Raw genomic sequence first — 16,845 nt, 5'->3', positions numbered from 1 at the left:
CTGTCTCTGGAACAGTTTCAGAACAGAAAAACGCCAATTCTGCTGTTTGGTAATGCTTGTTTTAGAAAAGTTTTTTTGGATGAAAATCATAATAATATGCATATGGATGCACAATAGGTTATTGAGTTCCAATAAATACTTAAGATTCTACTGCACTGAGAGGAGCCCCCAAATGTGAATAGGTGATGGCTCTCCTCCAAGTGAGAAATTGGCATGATTGCTGAAACATATGACAATGATCTATCTTCTCAGTTGGTACGTATCGATGGTAGTGTCATATTTACAATAACTTCTTCCCACGCTGAGATCGTGATGAGCTGCACAATGTTAAATAGGGGGTAAGAAAATAAAAATATTTAAAATTATGTTTTAGACACCTGATAGGATCTTCACCAATGCAAGCATTACAAACTCTGTGATCTTACAGCTTCTGCTTTTATTTATTCACAAAGCAAAACATTATAAAATTTCGGCATGTGATGGAACACCATAGCTTTTCACCCACAAAAGGTGGTGGTTTTGAGAGGGAGATGAAAAAAGGGGGAAAAAAAAGGGAAACACATATATCAACTGTTTATTACATTATGTTTGCTATATATGGCCGATTGGTTTATCTTCACACTCAAGTAGAGCCTGAACTACAGCATCCATGGATATCCAACAATGTGAGATGCCATTGTGCTGAATTATAAGGTACAAACAAAACAGGGAGGGGCATCAGATTCAGAATTCAACAAGTATGAAAAGTAAGAAATAAAAGGATTGTATTTAACAGTCTTACCTTCAACCCCAAAAGAAAAAAAAAATCAAGTCTTGTTTTATACAATTTGAGAGAGATGGTAGAGACTTTGCAGACAAATCTCAAAACATATTTTAAGTCATAGATGTAGATATCAGGACAAGAAACAATAAAAGAACAAGATCTGCAAAGGCATTTCAATTAACTAACTCCCAATCAACTACAGTAACTATAACATAATGCAGATCTAATTTGAAAAACTCTGGAAATTCATTGATCTGAAATCGAAGATGTGATATGGTATCAAGAACACCACTACATCTAATCCACTGAAGCCGCTAACAGAGTCCTAAAAGCTGCCTCACAATAGATCCAGAGGACATTACATATTTAATATCAGAACAACTAAGGAGATCGGAAGAACTCATCGGCCACCAATAGGATAGAGAATTGGACAGTAACCGAGTAGAAATTTTCACCAAAAAGAAGACAGAGTAACAATTCAACAATCTGGTGTTCGAAATACTACCATGTTTTTTAGACCAATCATGTTCTCTAATACTGAAGAACTAATCAGAAGTAATGAGATCCAAATAGAAAAATCACAAAACTCAATCGAACTTGCAGTAGATCAGAGAAATTAACAACAAGATAAAGATTACCGCAAATCGAGATCACTTTGACCTTACCTCAAAAAGCACTAAAAAAAACCTAATCAAAAAGGCAAGAGGACACACGAAATAAGCATACCTCTCTCTCTCTCTCTCTCTCTCTCTCTCTCTCTTCCTTTTAGGGTTTTCTCATTAGAAATCAAGAGGAAGAAATCCTTGAGGAATAGATGGAAGAAAACCTAACTAGGCAACCGAATGAAGAAACGTTACCTGCTCTGCGATTTCAGGACGTTACTTCTCTCTTCTCTCTATGAGAGATTTCATAGGGCACCGAGAATGAAGAGGTTTACCTGCTCTGCGATTAGAAGAGAAGAAAAAGAAAGAAAAGAGGTTTAGAAGTTACCTGCTCTGCGATTTCACAGTGGCGAGATCGAGATGGAGATGGAGCTCTACTCTTGTCTCCTCTCTGTGTGCGGACTCATGAGAGCAAAGGGAATCATCGGGTACGATAGTTCCAACTTCTTTGAATTTGGAACGAAACTCCCCCGACGGAACGCCTTTTGGGTGTTTCATCAAATCGACCTATTTTTGTTTTTTCCCCACTTTTTGTTCTAAAAAAACCAAAACACCACAATCATGCACCAAACACAAGATTTCGTTTTTTTTATTCTAATAGAACGAAAAAACGACAGAAACGTTTTTGAGAACAATACCAAACGGGCTCTAAGCCAAAGGAACTATAGATGCTCCAGTTTCTTTTTCCTCTTCTAACATCTGGAAGAAACTGCATCACTATATCATCCCTTCCCCCCCTCCCCCCACCCACCAAAAAAAAAAAAAAAAACACCAAACCCCTCTCATGGGTTGAATAACACCATTAAACAGAGTAAAAATGATACTGAAGCTGGAACTAGAAATATGTGTGAGGCCAAAAAAAGATCCAACAGAATTTTAAAAATAAATAGCAAAATGGGATCTTAAACCATCACTTGGCCAATTAATCTCCACCAACCTCTAAGGGGGCAAGTAAGACCTTACCATAACGAGATGAAAAGAAGCAAGATAGAAGAGTCAAACATGACTATAACCGGTAGGAACTTTAGATGACCTTAACCATCAATGAGGGGATATCCCATGAATTTTCAAGCAAAATTTTAAATTTTCATAAGAAATCCCTGATTGCTCTCACCCTAAAATACATGAGCATAAATTTCAAAGATTTATTAATCTCCAGATCCGTCAACCGTTTTTTGCGCCAAGGTAGCATAACATACAAAATTTTAATTCTATAAAAAACATTCTCCTTCAATGCAAAAAAGAAACTCAGAAAGCCTCAAATGCAATAGTGCAGGTTCTAGAAAAGAGACCTTAAAAAGGAAGAAACACATCAAAACACTAAAACAGTTTACTAAGACCCTTGTTATCTATCACTTAAATCATTTCCATCCAGAGATTAGATAAATGAACCTGAAATCAATTGCAGAGAAATTAAATTGAGTAATAAAAGGAACTGAAACGAGCTTCAGCTGCAGATTTCAGTCATCTCTTCTCTCCCTAGAAAACTCGCTTCCTCTTTCATATTCTTTCTCTTTCTTGTTTATATTTATTAATAAATTTATATTCACCTCCCTTCACGTTTGTCCTTATTACATTCACCTCTCTTGTGTTTCATTTATTACATTTAAACCCATCCAAATTAACACCAAATAGAATTTTTGAAATGAAAAAGACGATTTTACCCTTCTTCCTCCTCTCCTATATTTGCGCAGAACTCACCAGATATACACTACAAACAAATAGGGGTTGATCATTGAAACCTATTGTTGCCAGCCAAGTTACGCACAGTTGCGGATTCGCCACTGCAATCGCGAAGGGTGTGAAAAGCGCCAGAGACATAATGGACAAACAAGCATAGTAGTTCATGCCACTAACAGAATTTCCCTTCATCCCTCTGTTCGAGAATATGTTTCTGAACACGAACGCCAGATTTGATATCATAGCTCCCAAAAACCCTAACAATAAGCTTTGATATAGACTTCATTCAGAACTTGGAACAGCAAGAACTTCCCATGGAAGAGCAAGTTGAAGGAAAATTCCAATTCTTTGAAGAAAAAATACAATCTTCTCACTTATCATGTTGAAATTAAGCTCGGTGACAGCGGCAAGAGCACAACCAGCGATAATTGGCACAGGGAACAGATATACACTCACTGGAAAAGTTTCACCCAAGATAAACTTCGAAACCAAGACGCTGAAAGCAGGTTCACCGCTCTTGATGATGGGATCCCCTTGATGATGTGAGTGAACGAAACTGCAACCTTCGACATGCTCACAGTCGCAGCTACATGTCCAATGGTATGTGCTACTGCAACCTACAGAATACAAACCAATGAAAAACATTAAGAACAAATCAAAAGAATCTGAAACCCTCAGGCTGACCAATATTTAGACGAGTAAGAAGAAGGTGTGGGAGAATCATTTCTGATTAAAGTCCTAATTTTAGGGTTTTTTGTGTTGGATTCATGGAGGGTTTTGCTCAAAAACGGAAACCTTGGAGATATAGTATTGAATGAGAATATTGGATTTGAAATTTGGATTGTATTATTAAGGGGTGGAGAGAAATTGGATGAAGATGGCATCCCCTTCACCAAATTCTCCACCTTCCACTACCACTCCTCCACCAGATGCTTCTTCTACTGCATGTCCACCGTCACCATTAGCGTTGACCACTAGTCCACCGCCATCTCCCTCTTCAACGACTACTTCACCTCCTTCTAACTCGTCGTCACCGCCGCAGCCTCAATCCTCTCCTTCTCCTCCGGCTGCGAGGTCAACCCCACCTCCTCAATCCTCTCTATCGCCGCTTGTGGCTTCACTGCCGCCACCTCCTTCTCTATCCCCTCCGCCACCTGTGGTGGCTTCGCCGCCTTCTCTGGTGTTATCACCACCACCACCACCATCTAGTAGTTCTCCTCGTCCGCCTTCCCCTGTGGAACCGGTGGCCTCACCACCTACACCTCAATCACCTTCACCGCCTCCACCTGTTTTTGTCTCTCAACCTCCCCCACCTTTGGCAAACCCACCCGAAATTTCTCCTTCCCCCTATGAGTTCCAGGTAAATAGTGGAGAAGAAGAAGTGTAAAATCATCTTACCCCTCTCACGTTATTAGTTTGGATAGGTTTAAATGTGATAAACGAAACACTGAATAATGGATGTAATAAAGACAAATGGGAGAAGAGATGGCTGTAAATTTTCCTTATTAATATATACAAGGTTATTATTCGTAGTTTCGTCGTACAGTGCTTCACCGCCACCTCATATGCAGAATCCAACAACTCCGACTGTTGCACGGGATGGATGGAATGAGCGATAAGGGAACGAGAGACTAGGGGAGAGGGGGTCGATAGACTGAGGGAAAAGTTAGAAGGGAGTCGAGGGAACGAAGTAGAGAGAGAAGGAGAGGGCGAGAGTTTTGGAGATAATTTAGAAAACCATTTCTTGGGCCTTCACCTCCGGAGAGAGAGATTCTTGGGCCTTCACCTCCGGAGAGAGAGAGGGTTTTTTTTTTTGGGTATGAAGAGAAGGATTGGGTTGGTCATGCTTGGAGTCTTGGAGGACGAGAGATGTTATGGAGATGGTTTTGACCCTTTCTTAAATTTTTAGTTGAAATTATTGGTTTTAACCCATTCTCCAGTTGTAAATGTGATTTCACTCAATTATTATTAAATATTTATTTATATGTGTACCCTTACATTAATAATTTCACTATATTTATATATATAAATAAAAGAAAGAAGTGGAACCCACGGCATCCCCACAACATGGCTCGAAATACGCCATGAAGGCCGATTTTCAACAGAACATCCAAATGGGACCCACTGAAAACAATGGCTATCAGTGACCTCACCACTCTTCACTCTCCACTAATGCGTTTTCTTACTTTTTTTCGCCGTCTGTCTCTCTTCTGCTCCTCCGGAATCTGCTGCAGATACTAGCAACCAGAACACAGTCTCTCTGCTTCATCCTCTCCATCTTGGGAGATAGCGTGTATCCGAATTTCGAGACCGTCGATTGTCTGCTTGTTCGTACTTGGTCCTAATGGGACTTCACTCCTCCATCTGCAGTGCTTTACTTTGCTTTTAATCTACGTTCATGATAATCCGCGAAGGATCTTCTTCGAGATCGTCGACTGCTTGTAATTGATTTTTCGGCTTCTGCATTTCTTCTTCGGCATTAGTCGGTAAGTTCCCCTCTACTTCGTTGGAATTAGAATTTCTGGAAAATTTTTGGATGCATCTGCGTGGAATTATTGTTTCTGGTGCGCGTTTGAGATTCATGTTCATAGGGTTCAATCCTCTTTTGCTCCTGAATGTTTCGGTTAACGAATGGTTTCTAGATCTACAGAGTTACATTTTTGTGTTCTGAGAGTTGAATCTCACTTTGGGACACAAAGATCCTGCTTTTGCGTAGAGTTCGCGAATTCATGTCTGTGGTAGGTTAAAAGCGAATAAATTTGTCCCTTGCTGCTGCTATGAACGAGGAAATTCCCCATAAAACCCCAGAAGTAGCAGGATAAAGTGGGTGCTTTCTTCGACGTCTGTTGGTTCTTCGGTAGTCCATTTGAATTGCCGTATTCAATCTCTCGATATGGTCTTCTTTCGTTGGTTTGCTTTTTATAGCCAAATTGAAACAGAGCGTGATGGAACTGTCCTGGAGACGTTGGAAAATGATAGTGAAATGGAGACTTTTATGAAGTGGAGGTGATACGATATTACCTTGTATTTCTTCAGAACCTTTTCAAATGGTGCTGGAGTCCTTGACCCTTGATGGTCCTTCCATTTCTTTTTTGAGGGATTCGCCTCTCTTTCATCACCATTTGTCTGTATTTTTCCTTCTACCTTCAGTGCTTAACTGTCAAGACAGACTGAGTTGATGCTTCTTCAGGAGCAAAGACTGCAATTTCAGGAGATGCTGAAGGATCTCAAGTTGAGGAACGAGGGCAATTTCATGATTTATTCAAAAAGCTCCAAAACATGAATTCAAGTTCATTAGTCTTTAATGCCATTCTGGCTTTCAGACAGCAGGATTGATAATTCAATACATTTGGTTACATAAGGGTTAATGGGGTATTAAAATGATAACAAAGGAGTACATCAACAACATCCAAAACCTTATCCCAACTTAATGGGGTCGGCTACATGTAGATTTCAAGCAAGGACGAACGCAAAGGTCCATGTAAAAAGATTGATTAGTTATGTCTAATTATAATAAGTGCCGACTGTCAACCTGACGCACCACTACAAATCAGCCATAGGCTTATAACGATAGTCTATAACAAGGTACCGTCTGTCTACTTGATGTACCATATAGATCGCTCAAGGCAAAGCGTCCTACATGCATTACGTCCACCACCAAGACAATCCATTACCCAATGAACTTTTATGAAAGGAATGAGATAATGAATTATTGACAGCGCTGCTAAGTACAAAAGTAATAATTCGAACGCACAACTCCGCATTAAAAACTAGATACACAGCACACAACTCCGAATTGAAAACTAAAAAAGAAACCCACAACTCGAGCCAAAGATATTTGTGAATAGTGGTTCAATGCACCAGCATTAAGCCCACCACCACAAGCAAACCAATTGCAACTCGTTAATCCATTCATGCATGTCACTACCTCATGATACATATCTTTAATTATGTCCATGTATTTACTTGAAGCATTTTCTTCTCTAAAATTACCAAATTAACTCTCTAAAAACTCTATCATAGGCTCTTTCTAAATCAATAAAGACCATATGAAGATCCCTCCTATATGCTCTAAATCTTTCCATTAGTCTCCTAAGCAAATAAATAGCTTTCATGGTTGATCTCCCTAACATGAACCAAATTAGTTGTCCTAAATATTGGTTTCTTATCTCAAGCAAGCTTCAATTGCTTCCTCACATAATTTCATAGAATGGCTCATGAGATTCATTCTTCTATAATTATTACAGCTTTGAATAACACCTTTATTTTTATAAATTAGCAAATTAGCACTACAATGCTTAATATCCATTCATCCAACATTTTCCTTCTGTTCAAGATCTTAAATAACCTAGGTTATCCATGATAATCCAAAAATTCCTACACTCTTCCAAACCTCTATTTGCTACCATATCTTCTCATCTTATCATTCATGAGATGCTTGCTCCATCCTAAATTCTTGCCTCACAAGAAGATCATCACTCACATTGATATGCTTAGTACGAAGTATCTTTTAATTTTTCTTGAAAATCTAGCCACTCGTAATGTAACAATTAGCTGTCCAGTAACTAAATAGCACATTCAGATAATTAAAATGACTCTTAGATAAAGCTGACATCTAGTAACTGGGATTGGGCTCGGTGGGTTGAGTTTAAAAAAACCCTGAATCATCAGAATTACCTAACTGAATTCTGCGTGCAGCATAAGCATGCCAATAGAAGTATTGTAACACTTGTTTCATTACATTTTCAGTATCCTGCCTTCTAATCCACTGTATTTGGCTTCTTCGTAAGGGTTAATTCAAATTATATTTGTTTCATGAAAAACTAACTCTGGTATTACCAGAGCAACTGTATGAATTCTGCATATTGTTAGTCCATTTCTTTTTGAACATTGGTAGTCTATACTATGTAGTTGGTTTCCTTGTTTCTTTGTTCTACTACAAAAGTGGGATACCTTTATTAACTAATTTTACTTCCCTTTTCAAATGGTGCTATGGGCACCATTTCTTCATTAACTTAGTTAGTTAGTACTTTCTTGAAGTCATTGATTGAAATCCTAGAAGAGTCTGAATTTTGGTGACACTCGTCATTTTTCTTTCTTTGCTTCTGTGAAGGAGCAGGCCCCTCATTATTTTTCTTTTCATATCAGAACTTCTAGCTGAGAGAAATAGCTGAAAGCCATTTTTGTACACAGCTTTGCAGGATGGGGGATGGCAGTGAAGGGTGAGAATATTTGATATCATGTCATTGAGGATACAAGCAAGTAATGTGGAGTTCTCGGAACCTTTAAAGGAAATGGAATACGATGCAGAGCTCAAAAAGAGTTCAAGGCATCAGAATATGTCAAGAGCTGCTGCCAACGAGGAAATCCCATTGCAACATGAAAGCAATAGTGTGAAGCTGCAAGACAAGTTAAAAACTGAGAAGTTCACCAAACAGTCAAACAAAGATCTCCATTACAGGGCAGAACGGAAGATAGTCCATTACAAAGTAAGACAGGATGATGCTCATAGGCTCTTGATTCCTCCTAAATCTTTGCAGAATCACCGAAAGCAACGGAGCAACAGTGAAGTAACTCAAAATGATGAGCTTGTCAAGTACATGTCCAATTTACCATGTTATCTGCAGCGTATGGAGATAGGAAGAAACTTACAAGAGAAGGCTTTGAATTTTGGAGTGCTTGATTGGGAACATTTGGAGAAATGGAAGTACAAGAAAAAACAGATCCCAAACAGAGGTACAACATATGATCCATCAACTAGTAATGCTTCCTCTTCATTCACAACTGTTGGGTCATCCACCCTTTATGGTAGAAGTCACAATGGATCTTCTGCCTGCCAGAAGAAACAATCTCATTCATCTTTTCCTAATCTGAACTCAACTCTAAATGATGAAATCAATCAAAGGGTAAAACCAACCAGGGGAAAGGTCAGTGATCTTCAAGAAACTAGAGTTGCCCCTCATAATAATTCATTCATTGGGACGCAAGAGCTCCTCGCGGTAGATCAGTTCTTTTGCCAAAATTATTCAGAAATTAAACTAGAGAAGCAGTCTAAGAGAAAAGATTTAAATCCCAAGATCATTCCAGAAAAGGAAACATCATCTTCTAGGTTGAAAGATCATGGGATCTCATTCTGTCCTAGGGGAAAGATGCAGATACAAGATGGTAAATCTGAAAGGAGATCAGAGCTGTTGCATCAGCTGACTTACAGTCTTCCTGACAATCCGTGCCCTGGAAGACACAAAAATATCATTCTAATTTTGCCTAGAGATTGCTCACGAAGCAATTCATTAGGGATATACAAACAGGTCGAATTCCCAATGTCAGTTGATGGAAGATCAGCAGAAGCAGATCAGAAAAGCTTTTCAGATAGTCTTCATCACAAAGAGGAGGTTTGCCTTGCAGATCTCTATTCTGATGTTCCACACTCATGCCCACTTCCTTGTACAGTTGAAGATAGCCAAGAGTCTGACACGAAGTTGCCCTACTCTTTATATACCCAAGGTACTGAAGTTCCATCAGAAGATGCAAGTGGTTTGGTGGTAACTCCAGAGGAAGTACCAACTGGACAGGATAATGATGTAGAAGAAATCAAGCCATCAAGTTTAATTACCGTTGAGTCTTCATGTAGATTGGATCCAAATGCTGCTGAGGTTAGAAATCAATTACCGAATCATCGACCCAGCAGTGATTTGGGTAGGCTGAGCAGAAGTTATTTTAAAGGGGTTGAAACCATTCCACAGTTGAGATCATCATATGTTACTGTTAAATCTGGTCCAGCGAGGTCAGATGTTCCTGCTTTGTCAGATGATTCAGCTAGAGATAAAACAAACACCAATAGCAGAGGCAGGTCCAGTCCTCTGAGAAGGCTACTAGAGCCACTGCTGAAGCCCAAGGCTGCAAACTGCCCTGAGCTGTTACTGAAGGAGTCAAAGTCAAATCATAGAGCTTGCAAGTCATTTGATGGTCAACGAGATTCTTCCACTGTTCAATCTGTGAAAAGAAATTTGAATTTATCAAATTCAGGGCCTGTCAATGCTGATGATTCATGTGCAATTGAGAAACATGTAGAATCAATGATGCATGCTCTTATGCAAGTCAAAGTTAAGAATGGATTACCTATGTTTACATTTGTAGTTGACAGTGCTACAGATGTTCTTGCAGCCACAATGAGGAAAGAGAGCACAACTGTAAAGGATGGTTACAGTTGGGTTTACACAATTTGCACTGTTCGTGAAATTAAAAAGAAAAGTGGAAGGTGGGTAAGTCAAGGAAGCAAAGGTAAAAATCATGGTTATGCCTCTAGTGTTGTAGGACAAATGAAGGTATCCCAGTCTCAGTGCCCTATGCAGAATAGACATAATTTTAATGATCACTTTCTGGTGAGAAAGTTTGTTTTATTTGGTGTTGAACTGAGACAGGCAGATCAAGAAACCTTAGATTTTCACCCCAATAGTGAGCTTGCTTCCATTATTATCAAGCTCCCAGAAGAGAATTCGGGACATTTTAGAGATGATGGTTGGCAGAGCAACAAAAATATAGACCTATCAGATATGAGGTTGAGCAGTAGTATTTCAGAGGAGAGATGTTTGTGCAATGCTGGGGAGAACCCAGACACTGAACATAATGCAGTAACTGAAAGGGTTACAAGTACTGTGGTCATAGTCCCAAGTGGTGTCCATAGCTTGCCAAGCACAGGAGTGCCTTCATCTCTTGTTGACCGATGGAAGTCTGGTGGATCATGTGATTGTGGGGGTTGGGATATGGGTTGCAAACTCAGAATTCTTACTAACCAGGGTCAATGGAATGAGAACTTTACTTCATCCAAAGCTTCTTCCACCCCTGAACAATTTGATCTTTTCATTCAGGTATATTTGCTTTTGCTTGAACCCAGCAAGTTCAATTCAACATTATCCTCGAACCTTGTATATGATAAGTTTGCTAATCATCTTTGCTCTTTTTTCCCAGGGAGGTTGTCAACAAAATAGACCTGTCTTCAGCTTAACCCCATTCAAGAAAGGAATTTTCTCAGTCGATTTCCATGGTTCATTAACTTTTTTGCAAGCATTCTCCATCTGTATAGCAGTTGTAAACATTAGGAAACCGTATCAATCAGAATTGAGTAATATGTTTGAAGCAAAAGGTCCACATGAAACGCTGTCAATTGAAAATGAAAGGATACATGCCCGCCCTGGAGCTGAGCATGCAAGATATGCCCCTTTTCCACCACTTTCTCCAGTTGGGAGGGTCTAGTTTCATACAGAAGCTCTCTTAAAATTGGTTCCATGCATCTTCATAATCTGTTATAGCTGGCAGAGCGGGTGGCAACTGAACAACTTGAAGGCTTGAACAGATATCTTATGGATGGAGTTCATACTTTTTGTAACAGTGACACGAGTAGCCAAGAAGTGAGAACTTTTGAACTTTTGGAAATGTGTATATCAAATTTGTCGATTAACGGGGTTTGAATGCCCATAGGTCTTAACCTAGAATCTTTTACGATTTTAGTGACGAAATTAGGCATTCTGGTAATATGTTTCACACTATATGCTTTTATGAATTTTTTTTTTATGAGAAAAGAAAAATTAAGATTAAAATAAAAGACGTTCCAAAGTGTTGAGATTCGGATTACAGAGGTTAATTTTACTACGCCTGACCATTGCACTACTCGTTACTTTGGCCAAAAACACAACCAGTTCATTAGTAGGTCTGAGCTGGAAATTGACTTTAGTTAGAGTACTGTAAACTTTCAAAAAATAGAGGGAATGTGCTCAAAGGCCATGAAGTGGTTGTTGGGCCAGAAAGAATCCTATTTAGAATTTCTGCATGGGATCACACCTTCTTAATCTTCTATCCATTTAGTTGTGCTTCTGTGACTATGTTAAGTAACCCCCTTATTGCTGATTCAATGGGATTTCCTGCCATCAAGTATTTTTTTTTTTTTTTTGGATAGGTTCCATCAAGTAGTTGATCATCAATGAGAGACACTTTCCAATATAGATAAAGCATGTTGTTTGTCGACACAATTTATTTTTTCATCTGTTACCAAAACCGTAAGCATGACAATATAATCTAAATATGAGATAATAATAACATGGTTTGGTAGGGGGTTGTGGGAGATTACCTGTTGATTTGATCCCTACTGATTTGTGGTTAAAGAATTATTGTACTATCAAAGAGTAAGACACAAAATTTTATGTGGGTTAAGCGTCTCATGCTTAAGATAATTTTGCTCCGATGGTTCCATGTAAAGTAGCATATGATCATTCAAATAGTGAAAAAACTTTTCTTGGTTCCCTTAGGCATGATAGTTTTATTGAAGCATGATAAACTGTAAGAAAGAGGGAACAGGGAAGTGTGAAAGTACGTGCATCTGTACATTGAATTGGATCATATGGAAATCTTGATCTAACCATTGTTTGTTGTTTGAGGAATAAGATTGTTATTTTTAGTTTACTATTAGTCCCTAGACCTAAGAGGTCTTTATTGTTGTAGCTAGACATTATGGATTTGATGTATCAATGGTTGATGTCTCCCTGACTATGTATCAGTATGTTGAATTCATGGTGCTTGGTTATGAACGATAAAGACACTCAACAAAGAATCAACATCTCTCAAGGAGAATATCAGAGAGAGAAAGAGAGAGTATTTGAATATGGTCGGATGAAATTTGGATCCAAAGGTACATCTTGTAATTATTTTCAAAATATTTTTTAGATATTTTGTACATCAAATTGCGACAGACTACGATGGCGACAACAATTATTATCGTGCCCCAAGGTTTATTATGTGATATTGTTAGATGAAAGGACTTAAGCATAACTAACTACAACGAACTAAGCCTTATCCCAACTTAATGAGGTCGCTTAAGCTTAACTAACTATTACTTGATATTATTATATGGAGGGACTTAAAGCGTAACTACCTATATATTACTTTTGGACGTACAAGAGTCCTTATATTTGCCTTGGATGTATTTATTGGTAAATATCTTTAATTGAAAATTAAAGATATTATATAATATTATATTATGGGTAGATATTTTAATGATATCCGACCTCCTCCTTGTTTTATCAAACTTTAAACTATTTAATATCTTTATATTTAGAAAAGAATTACTGTAGTATATAATTCTACAAAGACAAAGATATGAGAGAAAAATATTAGAGATATAATAGATCAATATCAAAAGAGGGAAGATAGAGGTATGATTCCATATGGAAAACTCTATTTGGAGTTCCAACCAAAGTTGGAAAATCAGGTTTTCCTGACACGACTCGCCATTCAAAAATCCTAGTGACTCAGCTTGGTTAAAATTTACTGAAGGTGAGTTATGTTCTTAGTTTTATTTTTAATACAATAAATATAGAAAAAAAAAAAGGGAATCACATATCATTGAATATTGAGCTTATACCTATAGACACCCAATTTTGTCACCCTCCTCTAGCTATGATGAAATGTGGATTTTGGACGCAACTTTCAGCTTCCGATCAATAGAGATGATGATGAAAACGTTCCTCTACCGTAAACCCTGAAAACCCCCATGCGAGAGAGAAAATGGTCCAATTTTGATATTTTATATACAAAGGAATCTTGTCAAGATGACCATATAGATGGATAATGCTCAAAAATACGATTCTGATGATATATGGCATGTCAAATTGGACCAGCGAATCTCCCGCAATCATCCCCTGAAAATTACACTTTCCCGCATGTATGCCGCGCACGCGGACACAGTCCCGCTGAAAACCTGAAAAAATCCCCTACCTACCCCAAACACTCTAAAATTCATCCCTTATCTACCCAGATAACTCGAAAACACTCTCGGACCTAAAACCCTAGAAATCCCTGCACGGGAGAGATGATGGTCCAATTTTGACTTTTTATATATAGAGGAATCTGGTCAAGATGATCGTACGGATGGATAGTGCTTGAAAATACGATTTCGATGATATATGGCATGTCAAAATCAGACCAGTGGATCTCTTGCGTGCCCTAGCTAGCAGGCCAGCCTGCACAAGTGCTTGCTGCCCTTGGTTGCTACCCATGGCTGGTGCCCTGGGCAGCAGCACATGGTGCTAGCCTACCATGCACCCCAAGCCACGTCCAACTTGTGCCAAGCCTGCCATGCTATGCACCCAACAGACCTACGCCCCCTTTGACACAAGCCTGCGCCCTCACGGGCACAGGCCTATGCCCTTGCCTTGCTGCCTGTGTGCTGGCCAGCAGGCCAGCCCATGCATGTGCGCATTGTTTGCTGCCCATGCCTGTGCCCACTTGTGCCATGTTGCCAACCCATTTTTTTCCCACCTATGCCACACTGCCCGCACCCCCTCTGTGCCCAATACAACTCACCTATGTGCCCAGTTCACACCCACATGCCACTATTCGCATGCCATGCCCTGCACACCCATGACATTGCCCGCATTGCTTGCCCTCCCATACTGACCATGCCCCATGCACTTCGGCCTAGTCTCGCCTGTCGCCATAATGGCTGGGACTGATATTCCCCTGACTCGGTGGGTGAAGAAATTCCCTCTTCACCTAATTACGACCAAAAAAACCCCTTTTTTACTAAGCATTCTCTCTTTCCCAAAAAACCCCTTTTTATCCATTGTATAAAACATCGTTTCACCCATTTTAGTCTAAAAACCCTTTTTGTCCATTGGATAGAATCCCGTTTCACCCACTTGAGGCAAAAAACCCCCTTTCATCCATTGGATAAAGATGTTCCCTCTTTTTCATTGGTCGAAAAAACCTATAAATACCACCCTCCTTTGGATTTTACACACCAAAATCGCACCTCACTCCATTGTAGTGAAACTTTCCTCCCATCCCCCTCGTGATTTTCTTCGGGCCTTCAGAGCGATCTTCGTCAAGATATGAAATCTTGTTTGGATCTTCGAAGTGTTCTTTGGGACTTTGAAGATCTTCAATCCATGTTCTTAGTTCAATCTAGTTTTTTTTCAAAAATAGTGTATTTTTCAACCCCCTCCATTGAGTGTTCTTGAGTTTTACCAGAAATAGAAACCCCGCCTTGAGGTTCTTCGGGTCTACGAAGAGATCTTTGTTAAGATCCGAAACTCTGTTCGGATCTTTAAAGTGTTCTTCGAGACTTTGGAGATTAATCCATTTTTAGGTCAATCCGTTTCTTTCAAAAAATAGCAGTCCTAGCAGAAGCCTTATCCGAGTGCCCCTGGAATCTTTCCAGAAATAGCCATTCCCAGCGGAAGCTCTGTCGAAGTGCTACCTCAGCCTAGCCTTCCCCTACCCTCTCCCCCAGGGAAGCTCTGTCGGAGTGCCACCTCAGTCTAGCCCTCCCCTAGCCTATCCCCAACAGAAGCTCTATTAGAGTACCACCTCATCCTAAGCCTGGAAATAGCCTCCCTTAGCTGAAGCTCTGTTTGAATCCAAATCCGAAATAGCCTTCTCTAGCCGAAGCTTTATCCGAATCCAAATCCGAAAGTAACCGTTCTTAGCCATAACCCTACCCGCATACCATCACAATCAACATCTTTCAAGAAAGGAAGTTGGATGTCAAGACCATCTTTCTCTGAGCCAAGAAAATCCGAAAGACAGTCCGAGCCGGTATTAATTAGGGTCCCACCCCTTTTGACCCAAAACAGGGATTAAGTTCAGGTATAGTTTCTTAACCCAATCATCATCATGTAGACTTTATACAGACCTTGTTTTAGTGTATATAGTAGTTTGAATTCAATTAATGTATATATGTGTGATAACTTAGCCATGCATGTGGAATAGAAATAATCGTGGAAAATGTTCGTTCTTAAGCATCTAGTAGGAAGACCGGTTGAACCGAAAAGATTGGATGCCTAACACCTTCCCAACTCTATAACCTGACACTTACCCTAAATCTTTAGACCAAACCAATTATTGGGCCTTTTTCTCTGGAATTGAACCCACCCCCAGGTCCTAGGCCCATAATCCTTGCTGACGACTCCAAACCCCCATTTGTATGATCTAGATCTCCGTATTGGACCATTATCAACCCGTCTCAAATGATGAATTTTACACTCTTGCGAAATAGGCCTCCACGTATCTCGAGCGAATATAAGGTGGGAGGGGGTCCACAAGCAAAGCACACACTACACAAACCGCTCCCCTCACATGAAAGAGAAAGAGAGAGGAGAGAGGACGGGATGCAAGTCCTTTTCCCCCCAAGGAAAGAGAGACATCTCATCATCTCCGGCTGCTACCCTCACAATACCTTCACAAACATGTTCAATAAATATCAGTAAACTAGTGTAGTAATGAAACTATTTAATTAAAAAGAAAAAAAAAAAAAAAAAAAACTAGATTAGCAAAGTTTATGGTGACTCGGATAAACAAGCATAGTCTTATTTGACTAGGATGAGTTATGACTGATTCTTGTCATTTTTTACCTTAATAAAGTTACATTAATTCTTGATTAAGGTTTTCAAAATTTTGACTCAACTTGGGTGACTAGTCCCTAGCTAAAACATGGTTTTTCAATTATGAGCCAACTAAATAAATAAAGTGGGAGTCTTAGCCAACCAAGTATACCAACCCTCCTCCCACTACCCCTTTGCCTTTTCCTTCTCTCTTATCACACACTGTTGATCATAGAATCTGTACCTCTATGTTTTGGTGAGTAAACAACTTGGATTATAAGATCAAGATTACAAAAAAAAAAAAAAAAAAAAAAAAAAATCCACCATAAACACATAAACGACATAGAGACAAGAAAAAAGCTGATTA

At 39.3% G+C, this 16,845-nt stretch overlaps 1 protein-coding gene and 1 long non-coding RNA gene across 3 annotated transcripts; one reads left to right on the top strand and one right to left on the bottom strand.

Moving 5' to 3' along the window:
* Positions 1 to 357: 357 nt before the first annotated feature.
* LOC122094256 lies at positions 358 to 4,956 on the bottom strand. Its single transcript, XR_006144703.1, has 3 exons — positions 4,892 to 4,956; positions 2,818 to 4,861; positions 358 to 681 (listed from the first exon to the last, which is right to left on the bottom strand). It is a non-coding gene; the product is annotated as an uncharacterized LOC122094256 (long non-coding RNA).
* Positions 4,957 to 5,265: 309 nt separating this feature from the next.
* On the top strand, positions 5,266 to 11,580 carry LOC122094359. Of its 2 annotated transcripts, XM_042665130.1 has the most exons (3): positions 5,266 to 5,591; positions 8,299 to 10,973; positions 11,074 to 11,580. In XM_042665130.1, exons 2-3 carry the CDS (start codon positions 8,346 to 8,348, stop codon positions 11,356 to 11,358), a joined length of 2,913 nt encoding a protein of 970 aa, XP_042521064.1. In that variant the 5' UTR covers positions 5,266 to 5,591; positions 8,299 to 8,345; the 3' UTR covers positions 11,359 to 11,580. The 2 variants fall into 2 exon arrangements, with proteins under 2 accessions (XP_042521064.1, XP_042521065.1); XM_042665131.1 differs by lacking the exon at positions 5,266 to 5,591 and having other exon boundaries at positions 8,282 to 10,973.
* Positions 11,581 to 16,845: the final 5,265 nt, after the last annotated feature.

This window comes from Macadamia integrifolia, chromosome 11 (assembly GCF_013358625.1).
Source record: "Macadamia integrifolia cultivar HAES 741 chromosome 11, SCU_Mint_v3, whole genome shotgun sequence".
NCBI lineage: Eukaryota > Viridiplantae > Streptophyta > Magnoliopsida > Proteales > Proteaceae > Macadamia > Macadamia integrifolia.
The sequence above is the reverse complement of the archived record's forward strand: the minus strand, read 5'-3'. Positions and strand labels throughout refer to the sequence as shown.

Bases quoted from the DNA above. Each gene is read 5' to 3' on its own strand.
- LOC122094359 (XM_042665130.1), top strand. From the start codon at position 8,346: ATGTCATTGAGGATACAAGCAAGTAATGTGGAGTTCTCGGAACCTTTA. The intron at 10,974-11,073 runs GTATATTTGCTT...CTTTTTTCCCAG, and splicing joins AATTTGATCTTTTCATTCAG to GGAGGTTGTCAACAAAATAG.